Genomic DNA, 26,459 nt, shown 5'->3' with positions numbered 1-26,459 from the left:
CAAATGTAAGAAAAGCAGTTCCTATCTTTATCTTGTGATTTTACAAACTGTTTCATGATGCCCAGTTTTATATGTAATGGTGGAAGGATAATTTTGTTACGAGCTACTAATGAATTGTGGACTATATTGTGCTTTCCAGGCTCCATTTTTTCTCTCAAAGGCCAGTTTTTTCTCACTCAATGCTCTTGTTTAGCTCTACTGTCCCAAAGACATATAAAACAGGGACACTTGGTATAACCACTTTGTTGACCGAGAAGAATGTTGACCATTTTTAAATTGACACAAATTTGCCAATCATGGTCTTTGTATTTTACAATATTCCTCATTTAACTTTGTACTGTGGGCAATAGGTACCTTAGCGTATTTATTTCCATTATGTAATAGAATACATTTAAGGCTACGTTTTGAGCTGTCAATGAATAAACGCCAGTCGTTTGGTTCGTATCGCTTCAAGCCCATTTCTATCAACAAGTTTTTGATATCTGAACAAAAGGTAATGCCGTTTTCTTCGGAAAAATAACGCCGTAATTCTGCATCTCTTTCACTATAAAAACTTATTTTAGTATCCGAGGTTAGCAAGTTTTTTTTTCTTTTAGTCTTGATGCTAACAATTCTGAAGCTTGTTTAGAAAGATTTAAATCTCTTTCAAGATCATTCAACTCATTTTGGGTAAAGCGTTTTGGCTCATTAGACATACCTTCAAAATCAGCATCATTTTGTGATGAGCTTGGTCCTTCAATGTCTTGCTCTAATGGTTCAGATATATTTTTAGGCTCTGAAGAGTTAGGTGAACGCTGCACTGGACGTTGAACACAACTAGTACTTGGGTACTGCCATTTAGCTCGATTTTTAGTGTTTAAACCGTTTATGTTCACACTACAAAAATAACAGTCTACGAGATGATTTCGTGGTTCTCGCCAAATAGTCGGTGTTCCAAATTTAAAGGCACTTCTTTTACCACTTTTCATAATCTTAAATATTCTACACAAGATTTACAAACACAATTGGAAGTCCAAAAACTCTTATTTTTATCCAAGAGCACCCCAAAATACTCAAAATAGGTATTTTTCACCAACTGTGATATAACTTTTCTACAATTTTTAAACACATATTCTCCGCATATGTAGCAAAAATGATCTGGTTTAATTAAACAACGTCTTCTTGAACTACTCATGACGCAAAAACTTGAGAAACTAATCTTAACACAGTAAAATACGCCTGTTTTCGTTTAATATATATGTGACCTGGCCTACGGAAAGGGGGCTTAGGTGTCATTTTCACTTTTTAGTTGATTCGGATGGAAGATGAGTTCGAGCCATTACCGCCAAAATAATGTATCCCACACCATAATCGATTTTTGGTTTGTTATCGAAATCGATAGTTCAATATCATTTGTATCATCTTTCAAAATTTCATGGCTGTAGATTAAACCGTTATGATTTTATAACAAAAACAATTTTAATGTAAATGCATATGGTGACTTGTTTACATTTTCTTTGAACGCTTGTGTGGGATACAATTAAATTCTCTTTTAAAATAAATGAAACACAAGGGGAAAAAAACACAATTTTTTGAGACTTTAATTAAAGATAAAGCTTTAGAACAATATGTCGAAGGTATAAATTTGTTTTTTTTTTTTTTTTGCAAAATATGTTTTTGTTTTCAATTATTGTATATTTTTACAGCTCTCCCTGGTACCGTATAGCGATTCAGATGAATCTTTCGTTGATTTAAATGGTTAGGAAAGTTTAAAAGAAGTCGAGGAGGAAACGTGTGTTGGGAAAAGGGGCTACAGAAAGCAAAAGAGAATACCTAAAAGGCTGCAAAAAGTTAAGAAAAAAAATTCGAGTGTTTTGCCAACCGTTATGGCACTGTTCCATTGTTTGTACAGTGCCTCTTTTTTTACAGCGTTAGTCGCTGTTGAGCTGTTCATGTTTGCAGTTGGTTGGCTTCGTTCGATCTGTGTAAGTATCTATTTTGTAAACAGGCGTAGTCGAAAAGACGAACGATGAACTTTGTGTGAGTTTTTCGTTCCGAAGTTATTTTTCTTGTTTATTTATCTGTTTGGTTTGTACAGTTGTAATACAAGATGAGTGGCATCAAAATTTATACTGACGAAGAACTTGAAAAATTTCTTGCAATGAGTGACGACGAGAATGGATTAGACGATGAGTTAGGGCATGCAAGTTCTTCAGAAGAAAGAACTGACGATGAGTTAGACAACAGCGAACTAGAATCTGATGCAGAAAACGAAAGCTTAGGGGATGCAAGTTCTTCAGAAGAATCAACTGACCCAGATGAAGATAACATACCTTTACATTTATTGAGAGCCAAGTCAAATATAATTAATTTTAATACATCTATTTTACGGGGGAAAAATAAACATAAGTGGTCAACAAAAAAGGGAAAATCTTATCGTTATGGTCTAAATTTTGTACATAAAGCTCGAGGACCAACACGCCACTGCAAAAATATAACAGACCCACTGAAATGCTTCCAAATGTTCATTACACCAGAGATCGTGGAAGAAATTGTTCAATGGACAACTGGTTTAGTTCGATTCCTCTTGCTAAATCACTGTTATGCGAACCATATAAGCTGACAATGGTTGGAACTCTACGTTCTAATAAGCGAGAAATTCCGAGTGAAATGAAAAATGTGAAAGGTCGTAAGTGTAATACGTCAATGTTTTGCTATGATAATGAGCTGACGCTCCTATCATATAAGCCGAAGCCGAGTAAGGTAATATATTTATTATCATCCTGTAATGAGGAAGGAGCAGTAAACCCCAAATCAAATAAACCCTAAATGATCGAATTTTACAACAAAACGAAAGGAGGCGTTGATACCTTTGACCAAATGTGTAGTGTCATGAGCTGTTCACGCAAAACCAACCGATGGCCAATGTGTCAATTTTTTGGTATATTAAACATGGCTTTGATTAACAGCTACATTATTTATTCACACAACGTATTTCAAACAAATAAAATACCTCTCAGTCGTCCTGCTTTTATGAAAAAATTGCATTCTGCCCTTATTCAAAGTAATTTGACAAACAGACTTGAAGTACCAGCATTGTCTACGTCGTTGCGATCAAATATTGAAAGTTTTGTTTCTTTTGATGAAAATGCCACAGATACTAACCGCCCAAAAAAATTAACAAAAAAGAGAAAGATTTGCGCAATTTGTCCGCCTGCTAAGAGACGGATGACGAAATCATTTTGTGCAAAATGTAAAAAAAGTCTTTGTGGGGAGCATAAAATAGAACTTTGTGCCTCTTGTACAAAATGAGAACTTTCATTCCGTAAAGTATTTTATGTTTTCAGTTAATAGTATTATCTTTATGAAAAAATACCATTCAGTGAAAATATGTTATTAAATTGTTCAGTTTTTTTAAGTTTCTTAGTTTGTATTTTGTACAAAAGCCGAATGAATCAGAGCTGTGAAAATTTTATTTATTTAATAAAAGATTTAAGAAAAACTGTTTAATATTGTTTTATTTAGAAGATATATAAACCAGGTAATGTGAATATATTGATTTTAGTAGGTTTTGATAGGTAGGATAACATATTAAGGACTTTGAGTAATGCCGTCGTCGAATCGACGAGGGATGACCTCTACGTTATAAAAATAGCGATGACCTTCTAGGGTTAAAGAAAAAATGTCCAAATTCGTGTCATGATAAAATTTCTGAAGATGAAAGAGTGAGAATAAATGAACATTTTTGGGGAATCGGCAACAAAATTAGACAGAAAGATGTGTTCTTGTGTTAAACAAGTCGATATTAAAAGGCGATATGGAGAAAGTGACTGAAAAAAGTTCAGCTTTAATTATTTTATCAATATCAATAATAGCAGTTTTAAAGCTTGTCAAAAATTTTTATTGAAAACGTTGAACATTTCACAAACGATTTTAATATCCGTAATAAAAAATAGAAGTTCGTATAAAACTTGCCTTGAAAATATGAAAAAGCCAACTGCACACAACAAATCTGAGGAAGCAAGCATATCGCTAGTAAAATCCTTTATAGAAGAATTACCAGCGGTTCCTTCACATTATTGCAGGAATAAAAGTACAAAATTATGTCTACCTCAAGAATTTCGAAACATAAAAACTGTATATCAGCATTATGTAGAACATTTGAAAACTATTAATAAAGTAAGTAGTCAGTTATCGTTAAGAGTATTCCGTAATATTTTTAAAAACAGTTTCAATTTAGGCTTTCATTTACCTAAAAAAGATAAATGTATCTTATGCGAGAATTACATTAATTGAGACACAAAATCCAAAAAGCAATTGCATTCATCAGAAGAGTATCAAATTCATCTAAAGGACAGAGAAATGTAAGCAAATATTTTTTGAGGACCAAAAGCTATGCAAAGAGAATCCGGCTTATTTATGTACAAGTTTCGACTTGCAAAAGGTCTTAAATACTGCCTATGGAAAAAGTGTTATTTTGTTCTATTCTAGAAAATATTCATTCTACAATGAATGTTTTTATGAGAGTGGTACAAGAGATGGGTTTGGTTTTTTATGGGGAGAAAAGGATGGTACACGAGGTGTAATGAAATTTGCACAACTGTTTTCCAATACCTTAAATTAGTCGAAGAAAGAAACCCCCAGTCGATAGTCCATCTTTATTGTGATAGCTGCGCAGGACAGAACAAAAACATAGCTATGCTTGCGACATTAACCTATTTTGTTGAAAATTCTAATTTTGTGACTAATATAAAAATCACATACTTATTGCCTGGACACACCATGATGCCTATTGATTCGATACATAGTACAATTGAATCGTTTATTCGGAATAGGACTATTTGAGCTCCAAGTGAGTGGTGCACCATAATATCAAATGCAAGAACTAACCCAAGAAAATATAATTGTATTGAATTAACTAACAGTGATTTTAAAGACTGGAAGACATTTTCATAGGCGTTACTTCCAAATGCAGTGAAAATTAAATTTACAAAATTATGCTCTGTTACATTGGAAAAAAAAATTTCAAATATTACTCTTAAATATGGCTACTTTGATGAATCTGAAACCATAAATTATGATCTAGATTCAATTCCACGATCCAGACGAAACTCCCAAATAGTTTGTGAGAGACCTACTCAATTATATGATCATATATTAAACATTTCTTCTGCTAACTATAAGGATTTGAAAACGCTTTGCGATAGAAAAACTATACCCGTAAAATTCCAACACGAGTATTTAAATTTAAAATGGGATGGATCTGTTAAAGATTTGCTACCTGAAACCGACCAGGAAGATAGTATTTAGCGTTCTTTATATATTTTTATCTATCGTTATTCAAGTTTACAAGATTTTAATATGAATAACATTACTTTGTTAACAGAAAACTTTAAATATATGATTTGCATTACTATATTTTTGTTTTATCGAATATACTAAGAAATGTATGCATTTTTTTTTTTTTAAATCAAATGTAATTTAATTTTAAGGACTAAGTAAAAAAATTAAATAAAAAAAAACGGGAAGTCACTTCCTTAAAATAATTTTTTTGTGTAACCCACACACTTTTTTAATAATAGGTTGCCAGAAGGAAAGCAAAAAAAATGTATCCCACAAAAACAACCGTTATGATGCAAATATCTATTTAAAATTATTAAAATTAAATATATTACACAAAAAAATATTTACATTATAAATTTTAAAATAATGGCTTTATTCAAACTGATTTAATTTAAAAAAAAACCTTCCCCTGTAAAATTTCGAGTTTGTGGGATACATTTTTTCGGCGGTTATGGCTCGAGTTGTTTATTTGTAACAGCTGTTTCCCAGAAAACTAGTTTTCGCACGTTAGCTCCATTTTCGTAGACCAGGTCACATATGCTAATATGATAAAAACAAAAACAAAGTAACTCGAGCTGCTCAAAAATTTTTGAGGGTAGATTTGACAAAACCAAGTAATAAGTGAACAATATCAATCGCAGAATTCGCGGCAACAGACAAAAAGTTCAATACTGTAAACTAGTGTTATTTATTTATATAAATCAAAAGTAATTACAATAGTTTTAAGTGCATTTACTAATTTTTTTTTGCCTTCATTTTGATGCAATTATTGCCCTCAGATGTCGACGCATGTTCCCCACTCAATTTCTGGTATCGTTTCCGGATATTTTGACCCACTAAGTCCATAAGGCAGTTTTTAAGCACTCTTTTGATAAAATTCTATGTTTTCGAATACGGTTTTCCAATAAGATAGATTTCCAGATATGTTGAAAAGGATTAATGCGTTTTGATTGCGGGGCATATGGAGTTATTTTCAATTCCATAAAAACCCTTCACGTACAAGATACGATGTGTATTTTGGGTCGTTATCCTATTGGAAATTGATATTGCTGCTATTAACAGCCGATTTAAACACATTTAAAATTTAAATTATTTTGTTCAAATGTTCAGATACATGTGTTATATAAACTTTATTGATTCACTGTATGTATATTTAAATTACTTATAGCGCATTCTTTTCTCGACAAAATGTTGCCTCATTATATGACAATATCCATTACCCTGGGGTAGAAAATGTTTAAATTTTGCCTATGTAGAAGACAACACTTTAAGAATAGAACACGCCATTTCTTACTTGTTACATATAAGTATGTTTGTTTACATCTTTGTGTGTTTTGAATTCCATTCCGCTCTTCCGTAGTGACAATAACTGAAAACCTAGATGTGTGCAAAATCGTGTATACAAATTGAGCATTGGCAACATTGCTCAAATGTGATCAAGAGAGAACAACAACAACTACGTTGTACCTACGGAAGGGCGGAACGGAATTCACTAGTTGCAATATAAAGCTGTGAAAATGTGAAAACTTTTCCCTCATTGGAGAACAGATGTCGCAAAATCAGAGTCGCACAGGAGATTTTGCGTGGATTAGCTTTAAGTCTTCTCGGTAACGAGATTAACAAATGCCATTTTTAAATGGAGAATACTTGATAAATCAAGTCTAAATCTCGTGATTAAATGTCGGCCGAAAAACGGCAAACGTCACCCGAAGTTCGAAATATAATATATTATATTAGGCATTTGGGAACTAGGAGATCATTAAAAGGGAGTGATGCCAATTTAATTTGTTTAATTTATATTATATCCTGAGAAAGTATTGTAGATGGGCATTGTCCTATTTCACATTGCCACATCCGTAAGCCGCCATTAATCGAAAATTTATAATGGTCTATAACTTAGTCACATTGTAAGATACAAAACTGTTATTTGGAACAAGACATATTTGACAAACCACTATTTCATAAGATTCGGCCTAAAGATTGGACAAAGGGCGTGACCCCGCCCACATTTGTGTGAAATCCCATACCACTGGAACTACTCAACAAATTCAAGAAAATTTTGTGCATATATTATATTTGTATCCATATGTCACGCTTACTTTCCATATATGTACATATCACTATTTTTATACCATATGATACTTTCAATTTAGATTTTATAATTGGGAGCTATGACGGATGGAGTGACGTGTAGAAGTTCACGAAAGTGAGGAAAGTTCTCTGATTGCCATTCACTTGGGAATGGGAGGTGATCTAGTGACTGATGCCCAGAGCATACTAAAATTATAAAGGAAAACTTCTCCAGCCTACTGAATGGCAGTGAAAGTATAACACCAATAGACGGCGAACCCGATTCCCAAATCGATGACGATGGAGCAGACGTTCCATAACCGACCATGAAGAAAGCAATTACCCGTCTGAAGAACAACAAAGCGGCGGGTACCGATGGATTGCCGGCCGAGCTATTCAAACTCGCCGTGAAGAACGGATAAGGAGCATGCATCAGCTTCTTTGGAGAATCGAAAGCATGCTCAGCGATTGAATTTGAAGTGTGCTTCGGCCAATCCACAAAAAGGTAGACCCCACAATCTGGGTCAATTACCTTGGATAAGTCTCCTCAACATCGTATACAAGGTTCTATCGAACGTATTGTGTGACACCGTCAACAAACTAATTGGACCTTATCAGTGTGGCTTTAGGACTGGAAAATCTACAACTGACCAGATATTCACCATGCGCCAAATCTTGGAAAAGATCTGTGAAAAGAGAATCGACACACACCATCTTTTCGTCGATTTCAAAACTGCTGTCGACAGCACAAAAAGGAGCTACCTTTATGCCGCGATGTCTGAATAATATATAAATAAATCGAGCAGCAGAATTCAATCGAGCAGGTACAATATTTTATAAGAATGTACTGCTGTAGGCTGATATTGATATCATTGGCCTCAACTTCCGCGCCGTTAGTTCTGATTTCTCCAGACTGGATAAGAAAGCGAAGCAGATGGGTCTGGTAGTGAACGAGGGCAACGACATATTTTTTTCATCAGACGACGACTGTTTCGCACTCGCGACTTGGCTCTCACGTCAGTTGAGACCGTCATAACTTTGAAGTCGTAGACAATTTCATCTATCTTGGAACCAGCATCAACACCAACAACAATGTCTGCATCGAAATCTAACGCAGAATAACTCTTGCCAACAGGTGCTACCTCGGACTGAGTAGGCAATTGAGAAATAAAGTCCTCTCTCGACGAACGAAAACTAAATTCTATAAGTCACTCATTATTTCCGTCCTGCTATATGGTACAGAGACACGGACGATGACAACATCTGATGAGTCGACGCACCGAGTTTTGGAGAGAAAGGTTCTGCGGAAGATTTAAGGTCCTTTGTATTGGTCATGGCGAATACCGCATTCGATGGAACGATGAGGTATACGACTACGCTGGCTAGGTCACGTTGTCCGAACGGACGAAAACACTCCAGTTCTGAAAGTATTCGGCGGAAAGTACCCGCCGGGCCAGATGGAGAAGGACCTGGCTTCGCTTGGGATCTCTAATTGGCGCCACCTTGCAAAAAGAAGAACCGACTGGCGCTATGTTGTTAACTCGGCTATAACCGCGTAAGCGGTGTCTACGCCAGGAAAGACGAAGAAGAATGATGTTATCGAAATAAAATAACGCACACAAAGTTTCTTCCATTTAATGCGCGCGATTTCACAATAGTCGAAATCATACCATAGCTTTTCAAGACCCAGATGCTGCCAATGACCTTGACAAAAGTCAAGGAGCACCTTTTACTTTATATACCTAAAAGTAGCACAAGATGTTTTAAATATGATTCCAATGGTCTTAACCTTGGTCTAAACCTCATATCCCTGACAAAATTACTTCCGATTATTTGGTTCACTTTTCCTCATGTATCCAATACATTAAATTTAGCGCATTTAGTTGAGCCTACACATATATCTCATTTTTGATAATTAGGATTCTTTAAAAAAAATATTTCAGGCAAGAATGAAAATGTAGTAATAAAACTAAGTGACTCTACGACCTATATAAGTCCGTTCCCACGACAATCGGGTCTAAATAACCGGAAAGGACCCGGATTGTTATCCGGACAAAGACGGTCAACTAGGCACATTTTTTCGAAATTACTTTGGGAATGTTTTTTTTTTCGCTGCAACAACGATTATTAGTTAATAAGAAACTAAATTTGTGACTAATTTATTCACGAATTCGTCCAATAATGAATGCTGAGTTCCTACGCAATATTTTTTAATTCAAAATTTTGCAACACCTGAAATTCAGGCTTTCATATTTGTAAATTGCGAAAGTAAAAAGTGTTTTTTACATCTGAACTTTTTATTTCGCTCTTTCTTACTTATTTATTATATTTCTACATATCTTCAACTATTTTACATTTCCTAAGCCTAACCCCATCCAATCTATTTGCGTGAGTGTAGCTCAAATGCGCTTGTCTCTAAAATAAGCAATTTAATATGCACAAACAATTTTCATATTGTGTTTTTGAAAAAAGGTAACATTGATGAAACAAAAATTCAAACATACTATACACTGAAAAAAGTTTTATGGATGTTTTTTTTTCAATATTATTTTATTTATTGGATCTGCTTTTTTTAAAGCCTAACAATAAGTTATAAAATCTTAAATCTATTCAAAAAAAAAAACTAGACAAGCTCAAGCAAGTGATTGAGCTGTTTTGGTAATACGTTGCCCTTTAGTACGCAGGCATATTTCTTCTTTTTAGGCGAGTTTGATCGCAGGAATGTACCAAAGTAGTATTAGCCAAAGGGTTTGGGTAATCTCGCAGTTTAGATATTTATTTAATTCTGCTATCTTCTACTTCTTTCTTTACCATAGGAATACCAAGGTCTTTATGGATATTCTCATTACGCATATACCATGGTGAACACGTGATTGTTCTAAGCATTTTCGATTGGAACCTTTGTATTATATCAATATTAGTTGCACAGGTCGTACCCCACAGTTAAATGCCATACATCCAAATCGTCTTTATTACCGCATTACAAGTATATAAAATCACTTTGTTGTAGGCTAAGTTTAGAGTTTTTATTTAATCTTCATACATGTTATTTTGCTAGAGAAGTGTTTTCTCCATGTGAGCCTTTTATCTAGGTGAATACCAAGATATGTTACTTCGTTCGCTTGGGGTACTAAAATGTTGTTTATTTTTACTGCCGGGCACATTTTTGGTCTAAGCGAAAATGTAACATGCTTACACTTCTGTTCATTCACATTTATATGTCAGTTCGCCAGCCATTCTTCGAGAGAACTTAAATGCTCCCCTAATATTCTCGATGCTAAAATGTGGTCATTGTTACGGCTCACTATAGCTGTGTCGTCCGCAAAAGTTGAAGTTAATACATTGTTCGCTGTTGGAAGATCTGCTATAATGGGTTGTCAAAAAAGTATTGCGGTATTTTCGCTAGTTGGCGCTGAAAGCGCGTAGTTCTATTTTTATTCGTCGCATCGGGTCATGCTATACCTTTTTGGAAAGCTCATTTCACGCGCTAACACGTGTTTGATTGATTGTCGTTTCTTTTAAGTCGTTCGTGAGTTATAGCGTCGCAAACATGGAGCAAAACAAAGAGAAAATACGGCATATTTTACAGTACTACTACGATAAAGGCAAAAATGCATCTCAAGCCGCCAATAAAATTTGTGCAGTTTATGGACCCGATACAGTTTCCATTTCCACCGCACAACTTTGGTTTCAACGTTTTCGTTCTGGTGTAGAGGTGGTCCAAGATGCGCCACGCTCCGGAAGGCCTGTCGTCGAAAATTGCGATAAAATCCCAGAATTGGTCGAAAGAGACCGGCATAGTAGCAGCCGTAGCATCGGTCATGAGCTGGGCATGAGTCATCAAAAATTCATTTCAATTTCAATAAAAAAAAAAAATTCAATAAAAGTACCTCAAGACTTTTTTGACAACCCATTATGATGTATAGAGTTGGGCCTAAAACAGTGCCCTGTGATACACCAACCCTTATCTGTCGTTCATCAGATATGAAATCTCCTACTTTCACCCTAAATTGTCTATTATTTAAATAAGACTCCAATGTTTTATATAATTCTAAAGGTCGAATTTTTTTTAATCTTATATAAAAGCCCTCATACCACACCTTATCAAACGCCTGAGCTACATCTAGAAATATTGCTGAACAGTACTCCTTGTGCTCAAATGCTTTCCTTATTTCGTTAGTACAGTAGACGCTCACAAATTAGAACTCTCAGAAATTAGAACATCCAGAAATTAGAACCAGAGTTTTTAATGCATTGGACGCTCTGAAATTAGAACTTGAAGTTCTAATTTCTGAGCATTTTTTTTTTATTTTAAACACAACCATTTTTTGTTTGCATTGACCGCTCTGAAATTAGAACTTGAGGTTCTAATTTCTGAGAGCTTTTTTTTCATTTTTAACACAAGGGAATTCCCATTCTTGATTTTTATTTTACTGAACAAATGTAAAATAGAAAGGGGAATCCTCAAGTTATATTTTAGTTTTTGTTTTGCCTTATTTTCCTAATTTCTGAGAATTTTTTTTCATTTTTAACACAGGGGAATTCCCATTCTTGGTTTTTATATTACTGAACAAATGTAAAATAGAAAGGGGAATCCCCAAGTTATATTTTAGTTTTTGTTTTGCCATATTTTTGGTGTTTTTGTCATTCGTATGTGAAATTTGATACGCGTGGACATATTTTGCGAGACTCTACCGAAAACTAAAAATAACTTACCAAAAATGTCAAATAAACGTAAAAAAACACTTTATCTTTGGAAACCAAAGTAAAGATATTAGAAAAGCTGGACAAAGGTGTTCAAGGGAATCGTCTAGCGCTAGATTTCAACGTGAGCAAATCTGCCATCAGCTATATCAAGTCAAATAGGTCATCTATATTAAATGCTGTTTCCAACACTTATCAGGAAGCATCAAATAAAACTGTGCATAGTGCCGAATATCCGAAAATGGAAAGTCGTCTTTATGAGTGGTTTTTAAAACAACGCGAAAGGAAGTGTACATTGACAGCAACAATATTAAAAGAAAAAGCTAAACAAATTTTTGGTGAAGAATACCCCCATAAAAATATAAAAGCATTCCGAGCAAGCGATGGATGGTTTACTAAATTTAAAAAGCGACACGGCATTCGTTTTTTAAAAATTGGTGGCGAGATTCTTTCTAGTGATATTGCCTCCATCACTCCATTTATTCACAGATTCCGTGCAAAAGTCACTGAGATGGGGTTAATAGAGTCGCAATTATATAATGTGGACGAAACCGGATTATTTTATCGTTGCCTACCAGATAAAACATATGTCTCTGCTTGTGAAAAAAGTGCGCCTGGATACAAAATTCAAAAAGAACGAATTTCAATTTTACTTGGTTCAAATGCTGATGGGTCTCACAAATTAGTGCCCTTAGTTATTGGAAAAGCTAAAAATCCCAGGAGCTTCAAAGGTTTTAAAAATCCACTTCATTACAACTTTTCCAAAAATGCTTGGATGACGTCTCGGATCTTTCACGATTGGTTTCACAAGATATTTATTAATGAAGTAAGAGGAAATAATTTTGCTTTTAATTTCTTTAATTTTAAAATATTTTTTTGTTTACAGGTCATCCAGTTTTCTCAAAAAAATAACTTGCCTCCGAAGGCTCTTTTGCTTATCGATAACTGCTCCGCGCATGCACCGATTGAGCATCTTCAAAGCAAAGATGGCAACATAGTTGCATATTTCTTGCCGCCAAATGTGACAGCAGCTGTGCAACCAATGGATCAAAATCCCATAAAGTTAACAAAACTTGTTTACAGAAGTAAGTTACTTGCTGAAATAATAGCTGAAGGTGGTGCACTGAATAGTCTGTTGAAATCCCATTCCATCCGAAAGGCAATAATATTTCTGAAACAAGCTTGGGATGAGATAACTCCAAAAGTGATGAGGAATTCTTGGTCAAAGTTGCTAAATTGGGACTCTGACCAATACGACAGCGATGATGATGTGCCACTAGCAGAGTTGCTTAACAAAAATGAGGACTGCAATGAATCTCTCCAAGTAAATCAATCTTTTAGCAGAAATTGATCCAAACAGTTTCATGTGTATTGCTGCAACGAGAAATGGAATGAAGATGAGTTTGAAGACCGAACTGGTGATGACCTAAGTAGCGATGATGAGTTTTCTGATAGCAGTGAAGACGATGTTGTTGATGACACACCAGTTATTTCAAATGTTATAGCTATTGAAAGCGTTAACAATTTAAAAAATTGGTGCAACAAGAGTGAATTGTCTTCCAGTAAGCACATGACCAATCTTTTGGCCCTCCGTAACGATATTGTTATATCGGATTTAAAGAAACCAAAAAAACAAACAAATATTACTGATTATATGTCAAACAAAAATTAATTTTGAACTGAGCCCTTATCCTGAGTTTTTAATTAATTTCTGAAATTTTTAGTTGTTTTTTTTTTTAATAATTGTTATGTAATGAACTGAATTGTTATGTTTAAAAAAAAAATAAGAAAAGAAATAAAAAAAATGTTTTTATATAGTTTTTGGAAGTGGCTTAACTCTTAGTTTTATTATTCACGTTAAAAAAAAACCGTCCAGAAATTAGAACATTTCGGAAATTAGAACTACCCCAAAAACAAAGTGGTTCTAATTTCCGAGCGTCTACTGTAATTATATTTACTTGCTCTATTGTGCCATGTTTCGCACGAAATCCGAATTGATGCGTTCTTATTCTTCTTAATTAGCGTAGACACCGCTTACGCGATTATAGCCGAGTTAACAACAGCGCGCCAGTCTTTTCTTCTTTTTGCAAGGTGGCGCCAATTGGATATTCCAAGCGAAGCCAGGTCCTTCTCCACTTGGTCCTTCCAACGGAGTGGAGATCTTCCTCTTCCTCTGTGTTTTCGTCCATCCGGACAACATGACCTAGCCAGCGTAGCCGCTGTCTTTTAACCCTGGTCGAGACCAACGGTCTGATACACTTAGTCGAGACCAATGGTGCTTGGCTAGGCCAAGTGGTGTTTACATACATTTGTATGGAAATACGTGTTGTATTTACGCTCATATATCTACAATATACATAGATACATTTTGGAAATTTCTTACCTCTCGATTTGGTGGAAATTAAATTGACTGCCTTGTTCACGCTTGGCGTGGCAATAGCGTTCACAAAAAATGTAACATTTTGAGAAAAATTACATTTTTTCTTAACCTTTTAAAACGCTCTATGGCTAAAGTATTTAACCTAGGTGGGTCAAATAAATTGCACCGGTTAGGTAATTTAAAGAGCTTTCAGGAAATGTATAATTCGCCCCCACCGGGGGCGTGGCAATAAAAATGGGTTTTCACCATGTCCCAATTTGAGAAAAATTACATTTTTCTTAACCTTCAAAACGCTCTAGCGGCTAAAGTATTTGACCTAGATAAACACACAAACCAATTTGGACATGTAACGAACATGAAAACAGATAAATCAACCGTGCGAAGTGATAGAAACATACCAAAGTTCATATATTTTCTAGCCAAGCACCATTGGTGCACTAAGGTGTAATATTATAATATCCTTTTTTCGTCCTTTTCGATACGATATCCTTGAATTTTTTTTCTGAATTCTATAGACAATAAAGTTCTAGGAAGCTACCTGGAAGCGCAAGTCGTTTGCTACACTCTAAATATATTTAAATAACATTTAAAAACAAAATATGCCTGGCCAGACCCGAGGGTCTCGATGAGGGTTAATTCGCTGAACTATGTCAATGTCGTCGTATATCTCGTATATCTCGTACAGCTCATCGTTCCATCGAATGCGATATTCGCTGTGGCCAACGCGCCAAGATTTATGGTCCATCTTTCGCAGAACCTTTCTCTCGAAAACTCGTAACGTCGACTCATCGGTTGCTGTCATTGTCCAAGCTTCTGCACCATATAGCAGGACGGGAATTATGAGCGACTTATAGAGTTTGGCTTTTGTTCGTCGAGAGAGGACTTTACTTTTCAATTGCCTACTCAGTCCGAAGTAGCACCTGTTGGTAAGAGCAATCCTGCGTTGGATTTCCAGACTGAGGATGGAGTCATGTGTAGAAGTTCACGCAAGTGAGGAAAGTTCTCTGATCGCCATTCACTTGGGAGTGGCCAGAAACGATTCTTTTACACATGGCTCAAGCAGCTCACAACTTCTGGTCTTTGACCAAGTATCCTCTGGATAGCCGTTCGAAGGCGAACATAGGGTTGTGCGCTGGGTTTGGGACCCGTCACGTAAACAGCATCCCCAATGCAAAGGAACAACAAGCCTCGGAATTGATGCGTTGGTATTGTATTATTTTCGTGGAGGAAAGGAGACATCTTTGATAGTAACACTTTTTCAAATATATTAGAAAGACAGGGTAGAAGAAGAGATGTTTTATACCAGTGACAGACATTTAGTAACGATATCATAGTAAAGGTATCATTGATTGATTGATTCTGTTTACTACGTTGATGACAAACATGGCAATGTAGTAAACTCAAATACTAGCTTTGTTTCATAGGCATTAAATATTTCAAAAAAATTTTAAACAATAAATATGTGGTTGAGTGTTGGGAAGAAAATAAATACAATTATTTCAAATACTGTAAAGTTAATCTATTTCCGTCGCAAAAAAGCGATTTGGTTAAAGTCTCTCTAAAATCCTCACGTAAAATGAGGCATTTCCTGCTTTCCCGGGAAAAAATTGTGAAAAACGTTTTGATTTCCATTTCATAAATTAATTTTTTAAGTCATTTTGACAGAATATTTCGAAGAGATTTTGTGTAAAAGCTTTTAGCAAAGTTTGTTACCTTTTTTTTAGCTGTGTTTATACAAATACCACAATGAAACATCATAGTATTGTTACCAGCAAAATACTACAATGCTAGTATTTGGTGACACACAAATGGTATTTGTACCATATATGGTATTGTTACTACATGTCTGTCACGAGTATTATCTATCAAAATAATCTGCGACTTTTTTCATGAAATTTGATCCGAAACTAAGAATTGAAGAGCAAAGAGAGCATCTCTACGGTAATAATTGGTAACTCAATTAGCATTCCTGGGGTAATATCTCCCTTCCGCTTTTTTGCTCTTTATTCAATGCTTTATAAAAAGTGTTAAAGTGATCGGATTTAGTAAAACGAGTCATCAACGAGAAGTGTGTGGTCTGGCGTTGTCGTGGTGGAACACTACACCCTTTCTGTTGACCGCTTCTGGTCGATAGCCTGCTTCAAGCGGTCCAGTTGTTCGCAGTAGATGGTAGAATTAAGCGTCTGGCCATATGGGAGCAGCTCATGGTGGATGATTCCCTTCCAATCCCACCAAACACACAGCAAAACCTTCCTGGCCGTTTAGCTTGATAATGTCAGATATGATCCATTTTTCGTCGCCAGTCACCATCCGCTTCAAAAATGGGTCGAGTTTAACTTTACGATGCACATAATAAATACAGCAGACATTCCAACAGCTATTAACGTATTGGCATCCACTTTCGCGGATGACACAGCTCTAGTAAACCGTAACCAGAGAACGTATAATATAGAGAAGGTTCATGGCGTGCCGATTGTCATCACGTTCCTCTTTTTGGAGGGGTTGAGTTTTCTATTAGTGGATTTCACCACAAAAATATTATTAGCGGATTTCACCAATATTTAACATGAAGGGGTCGAAAATAGCAGAATTGAGCATTTTCAGTGTTAAATGAGAAAAATAATGCCAATTTCAATGTTTAGAAATGTACGCTTACAGATTCGCATATTTACAATGCGCAAGCGACTATGGATATAATTTATGGATATTCTCCATATATTTGATAACAAAGCTCAAATGTATATATGTATGTACATACATACATATATGTATGTAAGTGCAATTTGACCCATTTAATGATGAATTCCAGATTTAACTGTTGAAATGTATAATTAAGTAAATTTGTAATTTTACTTAAATATTTAATTAATATAATTATAATTAATATATGTTTTTTAAGGTTAGGAGGATGGAGTCATGTGTAGAAGTTCACGCAAGTGAGGAAAGTTCTCTGATCGCCATTCACTTGGGAGTGGCCAGAAACGATTCTTTTACACATGGCTCAAGCAGCTCACTACTTCCGGTCTTTGACCAAGTATCCTCTGGGTAGCCTAAGAACATCCGTTCGAAGGCGAGCTAAAGTGAGAAGGCGAAACATTCCCTACAAGGGTTGTGCGCTGGGTTTGGGACCCGCCACGTAAAAAACACCCCCAGTGAAGAGCTACAACCAGCCTCGGATGAGAGACCCCCCTTTTGATGACGACCATGGCAAACGAAATAAGGACTACGAATTGAGGGCATGCACCTGGAATGCCCGGTCCCTTAATTGGGAAGGTGCCGCTGCCCAGCTGGTTGATGTCCTCGTAAAGACAAAGGCTGACATCACCGCCGTCCAAGAAATGCGATGGACGGGACAAGGACAGAGACGAGTAGGTCCTTGTGACATTTACTACAGTGGCCATATAAAGGAGCGCAAGTTTGGTGTAGGATTCGTGGTGGGAGAGAGACTCCGTCGCCGAGTACTATCATTCACTGCGGTGAATGAACGTCTAGCCACAATCCGCATCAAAGCGAGGTTCTTCAACATATCGCTGATTTGCGCCCACGCCCCGACGGAAGAGAAGGACGATGTGACCAAAGATGCCTTCTATGAGCGCTTGGAGCGCGCTTATGAGAGCTGCCCCCGCCACGATGTCAAAATCGTGCTTGGCGACTTTAACGCCAGGGTGGGCAAAGAAGGTATATTTGGCACTACGGTCGGTAAATTCAGCCTCCACGACGAAACATCCCCAAATGGGTTGAGGCTGATTGACTTCGCCGGGGCCCGAAATATGGTTATCTGTAGTACTAGATTCCAGCATAAGAAGATTCATCAAGCTACCTGGCTGTCTCCGGATCGAAAAACTACCAACCAGATCGATCATGTTGTGATAGACGGAAGACACGTCTCCAGTGTTTTAGATGTGCGTGCGCTCCGAGGTCCTAACATCGACTCGGACCACTATCTTGTTGCAGCTAAGATTCGCACCCGCCTCTGTGCAGCAAAAACGCGCGCCACCAAACACAAGGAAGGTTCGACGTCGAGAAGCTGCAATCACAACAGACAGCCGAACGATTTTCTACTCGGCTTGCACTCCTGCTCTCTGAGAGCACTCGTCAACAACTCGGTATAAGGGAACTGTGGGACGGCATTTCAAACTCCTTACGTACAGCTGCAACCGAAACCATTGGTTTTCGGAAAATGCAAAAGAACAGCTGGTACGACGAGGAGTGCCGTGTCGCAGCGGAGAGAAAACAGGCTGCCTACCTCGCAACGTTACGATCGACCACTACACGTGCGGGATGGGATAGATACCGAGAGTTGAAGAGGGAAGCGAGACGCATTTGTAGACAGAAGAAGAAAGAGGCTGAAATGCGTGAGTACGAAGAGCTTGATAAGCTGGCCGACAGGGGTAATGCTCGAAAATTCTACGAAAAAATGCGGCGGCTTACGGAAGGTTTCAAGACCGGAGCGTATTCCTGTAGAACCCCCAAAGGTGATCTAGTCACTGATGCCCAGAGCATACTTAAATTATGGAGGGAACACTTCTCCAGCCTGCTGAATAGCAGTGAACGCACAACACCAGGAGAAGGAGAACCCGATTCCCCAATCGATGACGATGGAGCAGACGTTCCATTACCCGACCATGAAGAAGTTCGAATAGCAATTGCCCGCCTGAAGAACAACAAAGAACAACAAAGCGGCATGCATCAGCTTCTTTGTAAAATATGGTCGGACGAAAGCATGCCCAACGATTGGAATTTAAGTGTGCTATGCCCAATCCATAAAAAAGGAGACCCCACAATCTGCGCCAACTACCGTGGGATTAGCCTCCTCAACATCGCATATAAGGTTCTATCGAGCGTATTGTGTGAAAGATTAAAGCCCACCGTCAACAAACTGATTGGACCTTATCAGTGTGGCTTCAGACCTGGCAAATCAACAACCGACCAGATATTCACCATGCGCCAAATCTTGGAAAAGACCCGTGAAAGGAGAATCGACACACACCACCTCTTCGTCGATTTCAAAGCTGCTTTCGACAGCACGAAAAGGAGCTGCCTTTATGCCGCGATGTCTGAATTTGGTATCCCCGCAAAACTAATACGGCTGTGTAAACTGACGTTGAGTAACACCAAAAGCTCCGTCAGGATCGGGAAGGACCTCTCCGAGCCGTTCGATACCAAACGAGATTTCAGACAAGGCGATTCCCTATCGTGCGACTTTTTCAACCTGCTTTTGGAGAAAATAGTTCGAGCCGCAGAACTAAATAGAGAAGGTACCATCTTCTATAAGAGTGTACAGCTGTTGGCGTATGCCGATGATATTGATATCATCGGCCTCAACACCCGCGCCGTTAGTTCTGCTTTCTCCAGGCTGGACAAGGAAGCACAGAAAATGGGTCTGGCAGTGAACGAGGGCAAGACGAAATATCTCCTGTCATCAAACAAACAGTCGTCGCATTCGCGACTTGGCACTCACGTCACTGTTGACAGTAATAACTTTGAAGTCGTAGATAATTTCGTCTATCTTGGAACCAGCGTAAACACCACCAACAATGTCAGCCTAGAAATCCAACGCAGGATAACTCTTGCCAACAGGTGCTACTTCGGACTGAGTAGGCAATTGAGAAGCAAAGTCCTCTCTCGACAAACAAAAACCAAACTCTATAAGTCACTCATAATTCCCGTCCTGCTATATGGTGCAGAGTCTTGGACGATGTCAACAACGGATGAGTCGACGTTGCGAGTTTTCGAGAGAAAAGTTCTGCGAAAGATTTATGGTCCTTTGCGCGTTAGCCACGGTGAATACCGCATTCGATGGAACGATGAGCTGTACGAGATATACGACGACATCGACATAGTTCAGCGAATTAAAAGACAGCGGCTATGCTGGCTAGGTCATGTTGTCCGGATGGACGAAAACACTCCAGCTCTGAAAATATTCGACGCAGTACCCGCCGGGGGAAGCAGAGGAAGAGGAAGACCTCCACTCCGTTGGAAGAACCAAGTGGAGAAGGACCTGGCTTCGCTTGGAATATCCAATTGGCGCCACGTAGCGAGAAGAAGAAACGACTGGCGCGCTGTTGTTAACTCGGCTATAATCGCTTAAGCGGTTTCTACGCCAATTAAGAAGAAGAAGATATGTTTTTTAAGTTATATATTTATATACATACATATGTATTTATTTACTTTTGACATTTGAGGTTTTGACAAAATCTTAAGTCATATGCATATAATTATGTGTGCATGTAAACAGATTTGAAAAAACCATGCGCATAATGTTTGTAAATTTGTCTACACACAACTTTATGTGTAAATATATACACCCATTGTTCCATACAAAAACTCCGTTGTCACGGACAACCAATGGCCGAACTTTACGTTTTGTCAAAAAGTAAATGTGTTGTTGGTAGAAAATCCGAGCTGTACCAAAAAAAATCAAACGATTGTCACAGCCTGTACAGCTTCGCCCACAAACCAGCGTAAATATGTATGTTTGTGTGTGAGCTTGCATACATATCGACGCAGCTGCGTAAAAATATTTCAGCATTACAAAATATTTTTTACATTCCTTGACAAATACAGTCAATCCCTAAGTAAGTACCACAATCAAAGATACAGAATTTTGTGGTTTGTTAAAAATAAAAATGTAATATGGCACATAAGCGAGTGCGGATACTTAAGCAAGTGGTACTTAAAACAATAACTTTTATGTATTTCAAAAAACAAACCGTGAGATGCAGCAAGATATAGGCAGTTGAGAGGGATGATTTTCAATTAATCGGAGTACTACTTAACCGGGAATCACTGTACACATAAATCAGAGGAATATTGAATATTTTCATTGAAAAATTTATAGACTTGAAATTCGACAAATAAACTATGTTGTCTATTTTATTTTAATATTTTTTAATACTTATATTTGCGGGGTTGTCACATTTTCCTCCTCATACATTTCAGAAATATATTCAATTTATGAATTTTAGCTTTTGAAATCGTCGCGAAAAGACGCTTGTAGGCAAGGCATGCTAGGGGAGATGAAATGGCGTCTGCTTTTATGAATGAATCGAATATGCTTTTTGAAAGTACGTTCGCGTTCATGAATGAAAATTTTGTTGTTGGGTAATTTACTATAAATTTTGACGTTGGCAATTTGGCTGCCATATTGGTTTCTGATGCTTTTTCAAACGATTGTTGGTTTTGTAAAACAATATTTGTAATTTTTGCGGGTGACATTTCCACATGTGAACGCATGTGAGTATGTATGTTGTGTATGCATTGTTTGTGTGGGAATGTCATACGCACATATTTACATGTGTACTCATATTGTAAGTATGTATGATGATTTTTGACACTATTACTGTTTTTCCAGAAGAATGTTTGTATTTTTTGATTTACATGCGTACGCATACATATATTATTTGTGTGAGAATGTCATACGCACATACATACATACATATGTGTGTACGTAAATATAGAGAAGCGCGCGCTTTTTATATTACTGAAAAATAATATCTTGATTTGAAATTGATTTATACTTGCATACATATCTCCAGGATGGATGCGTATGAAAGTTTTAAATGATAAGAGGTATGATTTCATATATTATTATGGTAATATACATATTATGTTTTTAGAATATTACGATAATATTTCATATATGTATGTATATAGCATATATACATATGTACATGCATACGAAATTATATAATATTATCAAAGATAAGGAATGTTTAAAAAGTGGCTCATTTGCCCATTAACTACAAATATTACCATGAAAATAGCATGATTTAATAATAATGTTATCAATTTTGCATGAATTCACAAAAATTCGCAAAATTATATTTATATCAATTGATATGATAGCATGTAAACGTATAAAAATATAAGCCAAAAGGCCAACATGAGTCTGTAAAAGCAATGTATATTTCTGAGCATAATTTTCATTCAATGCTCAGCTCTGTTCAATCATTTCTGTTAAAATTTCTCCTGCCGAGCCAAAAGGGGTGAAATCCACTAATAGAAAATTCATGGCTCTTGACAGTTCACTCGCTTGTCCGTAGTTGAACCTTCTCTATATTATACGTTCTCTGCCGTAACAACTGCCCCATCAGAGCATCAAGAGTATTACAGCAGCACTTAACTTTTGTCGAAGAATGGCTAGCCAATTGGCGTATAAATATTAATAAGCAAAAATGCAAGCATGTCACATTCTCGCTAAGACCAGAATCGAATGAAGTAACTTATCTTGGGATTCACCTGGATCGAAGGCTCACGTGGCGAAAACATATGGTGAGTAAAATAACTTGCATGAAGTTAAGAGTAGCAAAATGTACATGCGTAATGAAAACATTCATAAAGATCTTGATATTACTATGGTAAAGAAGGAAATAAGGACAACAGAATGAGATATGAGCCTCGGTAAATTCCTGCAATCAAACTAGTTTAAAAAGAAGTGATCTATCAGCCTACTAGGGAGCAACGTTCTACAAAAAAAACTCAACAACATTCCTGAGCTTCTTTAGTTTTAAATAGATTTAAGATTTGAATACTTATTGCTAGGTTTTACCAAGCAGATCCAATAAATAAAGAAATATTGAAAAAAAGTCTTAATTGTTAGTTTGCGATCAAAATTTCAGTTTCGTATTATTAAATAGTTTGATAAAATTATTTTATTATTTTTTCATTGAACGATATTGTCTAATAAACTATTTAAATAAAACTATTGAAAGCTACATATACAAATTTATAAAATAATCTCGCGAAGTTCAGCCAAACTCATAACGCCAAATAAATCAAACCGCCTACTCAATGATCATGTTTGAAATTCTTGCCTCATATAATGTACAGATCTCAAGTAGATGTGTTCTTTTGACACAAATTCGTTTTAAAATATGTAATATTAAGAAATAAATTCTGATAATAGAAAACTTCAGGGTTAATTGATCATTATTTTTAGTAATTGTTGGCGTATATATAATTTTTAATAAAATGTAAGAAATATTTGTAGTATTTAAAATAATTTATATCCCGTTAACTTTTATATAGCTGAAGATCAGGCACTAACCAATTAACTGAGTCATTGAGAAATAAGAAAAAATCTACTTACCAGTAACAAAGTCGATAGAAAGTAACGCGATACATAACTTTCAGCCTTATTGGCCATCATATCTTGGAATGTTATAGACGAGGCCTTTATATGGTCTTTGGAAAATTCAGGCTTCTGCAATTCGTTCATAATTTCCGTCCCTAATTGAAAAATATCGAAATGATGACGATCTCGTGCTTTTGATAAAATAGGTTGCAAATACTCATGCCATTTTTGTATCTTGTAACGAAAAGTTAAATGAGCTTAATATACTTTATTTTATTTTATCAATATACCTTTGTCTTGCTATTTTCAAGTTCTTGAACGTTGTCTGTGCATAAAATAACGTCCTCAAACAACAAAGGCGAGGAGGCTTCATTCTCATATTGGATAGGATTGTTCGCGGAAATATGAATATCGGAAGTTAATTCATTGGTCGAATTTTGACTTTCTGAAGTTGATATTTCAGCTTGACATGTAATATCTTTGATTAAACCATTCTGACTATAAGGTATCTCTTTCGCATCTTGTGATATATTATTTAGGTTGTCTACTTCACACGCGTTTGTTGTTAATGACACGTCTGCGTCAACACCTGAATCTCTGCTCAATCTATGAAAATTTTTATTTAGCTGTTCCTCCTCAGTAAATCCCAGGAAATCCTCCACATCTTCACCATCACTAAGTATGTCATTATCTAAAATATATAACAGTTTTCATAATATTAAAGTCGACCAATATAAAAGTAGTAATGGTATACCAGTTTCGATAGTCGGTTTATCAACATTGACTTCTTGAGATTCATTGAACAGTTTCATTGGTCGGTATTGTCTTTGTTCATTTACATCCATGCAAGTCGATTTTTTCATGGAATTCTAAAAGAATGCATTAGAAAAAAAGTTGGAAGATTACTACAAGTACTTACCGATTGTAGAAAAAGTTCCATTTCGGGACCAAGCTTAAATAATATTCGGCGTCTAAGTAGTTTTTCATGAAATTTAAATATATTTAGATTTATAGGAGGTGTGGAAGGTCGTACTTGAATAGGCATTGTGTAAGTAGGAGGTGGTTCTTCGTCTGCTACATTTAAAATGCTCCTTATTTCATCATCAATTATAATAGTTATACTTTTTTTATTTGGTATACAGGGGAATACATCAGTAGTAACTACTCTGGGCGATAACATGCGATGCTCCTGGTCATCCAAATCCGAAAAGTAAACGCCCTCATCGTCTAGGTGTGGAAGGTAAACACGTATTTTATTCAAGTTGATTTCGTTTTCGTCTAAGAAATGTTTAAAATAGTGATCTGTTTACAAATTGAAATATGAAAATATCTTACTGTTGCCAACTTTATTTTCAGTCATGTACTCAACATTGTTTGAATTAGATTCAGCATTTTCTGAAGATAAGATGTTGGTGTTCTTATTTAGAATTTTAAAATCATTCCCAATCCGACTTTCACCTAAACCAGTGTCATTTTCGGTTCTCTCTGCTAAGGTATTTTTTTCTGAATTAAAATAGTCCAGTTGATTTTGTGGACTAATTCCTGAAGCTTCAAATGTATTTTCACATTCGACACTTAATTCTAAAATTGATTTTTCGGTCGAATTCAAATTGTGGGCTTGATTTAAACATGAGTTTTCGTCTATTATGTTTTGAACACTTAAATCAATATCACTGTTTATGGTAACTTCACTTTGTTCATTAACAGTAGTTTCATTCGATTTTGTACTGAGATCAACGTTTGACTCGTTAATCCTATTACCAACACCTGATTCACACTGAATGGAACTAGAGTTATACTCTGCTGTGTTTTGTGCTGATTGATTGCATTCTATGTTAGATTCATTACATACTTTGTGATTTTGTACTGATTCAGGAATAATCACTATATTATCGTCCTCTCGATCTATTCTTAGCTTTTTACATGTATCTTTAACTTCTCCGACCGCTAAGGCTTTATTCTCTAAATCTAAATATTTTTTAACATATTCTTCAGAAAGAGGGGGCCAATCTTTAAGAATGTTTGCAGAACTATTGCAAGAATCATCATTTCTTTCCAGCCGTTCTTCCTCCTCATCTATATAATCTTTTACTTTGAAGTGCATTCTAAAATTAATGTCTGTGACCAATGTATTATAACGGTGCTCCACGTGATATGTAAAGAGCTTGTAATTTCGTTTCGAATCAATATCTTCTTCATTTTCCAGATCTACAATACAAGTATGCATCCATGCAGCTGGATGTATATATTGTTCGGAATCTATTTTATAGAATCTTGATGCAACCATCTTCTGTTTTTCCTCGCTCCGGCCACTAACAAACCGCTTTTCTTCCGTTAGTTTTCGAAATTTTCTCGGAACTAATTCCACTTCAAAGGGGTCTTCAACAGTTGCGACCAGTCGTTTGCGAGTACGTTTAGGCTTTTCCTCCGAGATCTTGGGTTGTTCTCCACCACTAAAATTGTTTAATAATTTGATCGAATTTATTGTTTAGAAATTTTCTGATTGATGTAGATAGGGAATTAATATGAAAACTAATGCTGAAGCTACATAACTTGCGTATATGTGTGCGCAAAGTGTGTTCAACAAAGTGAAATAACTATATGACATTTAATTTTTCTTTACGCTTATTTTCATTCATTTACATTACAAAAATTAAAATATAAATAGACATATAATACTTTTTTAATTAATTAAAAAAAAAAAAACAAATCACGGAAGCAACTTACAAATGTTTTGTGCTCCAAATGTGCAAATCTGTTTATGATGGAGAATATGTGACCTACATTTTCAGGTGAAGTAAAAAAGGAATCTCCCCTTAAAAGAAGAAGCTTTATTAAATTTACTTCCCACTCTTGAAGAAAACAAAAAAGAAGCTCTCAATTTCTTATATATAGAAATGTTACATT

General features: G+C 36.1%; 2 protein-coding genes across 3 annotated transcripts in view; one reads left to right on the top strand and one right to left on the bottom strand.

Annotated features, from left to right (window-relative positions):
• LOC126763362 (uncharacterized) overlaps positions 1-26,459 on the bottom strand; it is a 31,962-nt gene that overhangs the window by 3,497 nt on the left and 2,006 nt on the right. The window contains exons 4-8 of one of the 2 annotated variants that reach the window (XM_050480795.1): positions 24,888-26,005; positions 24,472-24,830; positions 24,307-24,421; positions 23,843-24,243; positions 23,568-23,786 (exon numbers count right to left, since the gene is read on the bottom strand). In XM_050480795.1, the coding sequence (XP_050336752.1) occupies positions 23,568-23,786; positions 23,843-24,243; positions 24,307-24,421; positions 24,472-24,830; positions 24,888-26,005 (2,212 nt within the window). The remainder of the gene's footprint in view (positions 1-23,567; positions 23,787-23,842; positions 24,244-24,306; positions 24,422-24,471; positions 24,831-24,887; positions 26,006-26,459) is intronic. The other variant, XM_050480806.1, reaches the window with a different exon arrangement.
• On the top strand, positions 12,135-13,834 carry LOC126764144 (jerky protein homolog-like). The gene is made up of 2 exons (XM_050481945.1): positions 12,135-12,922; positions 12,983-13,834. Exons 1-2 carry the CDS (start codon positions 12,338-12,340, stop codon positions 13,445-13,447), a joined length of 1,050 nt encoding a protein of 349 aa, XP_050337902.1. The 5' UTR covers positions 12,135-12,337; the 3' UTR covers positions 13,448-13,834.

Source organism: Bactrocera neohumeralis, chromosome 2, assembly GCF_024586455.1.
Source record: "Bactrocera neohumeralis isolate Rockhampton chromosome 2, APGP_CSIRO_Bneo_wtdbg2-racon-allhic-juicebox.fasta_v2, whole genome shotgun sequence".
Lineage (NCBI taxonomy): Eukaryota > Metazoa > Arthropoda > Insecta > Diptera > Tephritidae > Bactrocera > Bactrocera neohumeralis.
The sequence above is the reverse complement of the archived record's forward strand: the minus strand, read 5'-3'. Positions and strand labels throughout refer to the sequence as shown.

Excerpts from the sequence above, each read along its gene's own strand:
- LOC126764144 (XM_050481945.1), top strand. The coding sequence starts at position 12,338 with ATGGAAAGTCGTCTTTATGAGTGGTTTTTAAAACAACGCGAAAGGAAG. Across the intron at positions 12,923-12,982 it reads ACAAGATATTTATTAATGAA|GTCATCCAGTTTTCTCAAAA; the intron begins GTAAGAGGAAAT and ends TTTTGTTTACAG.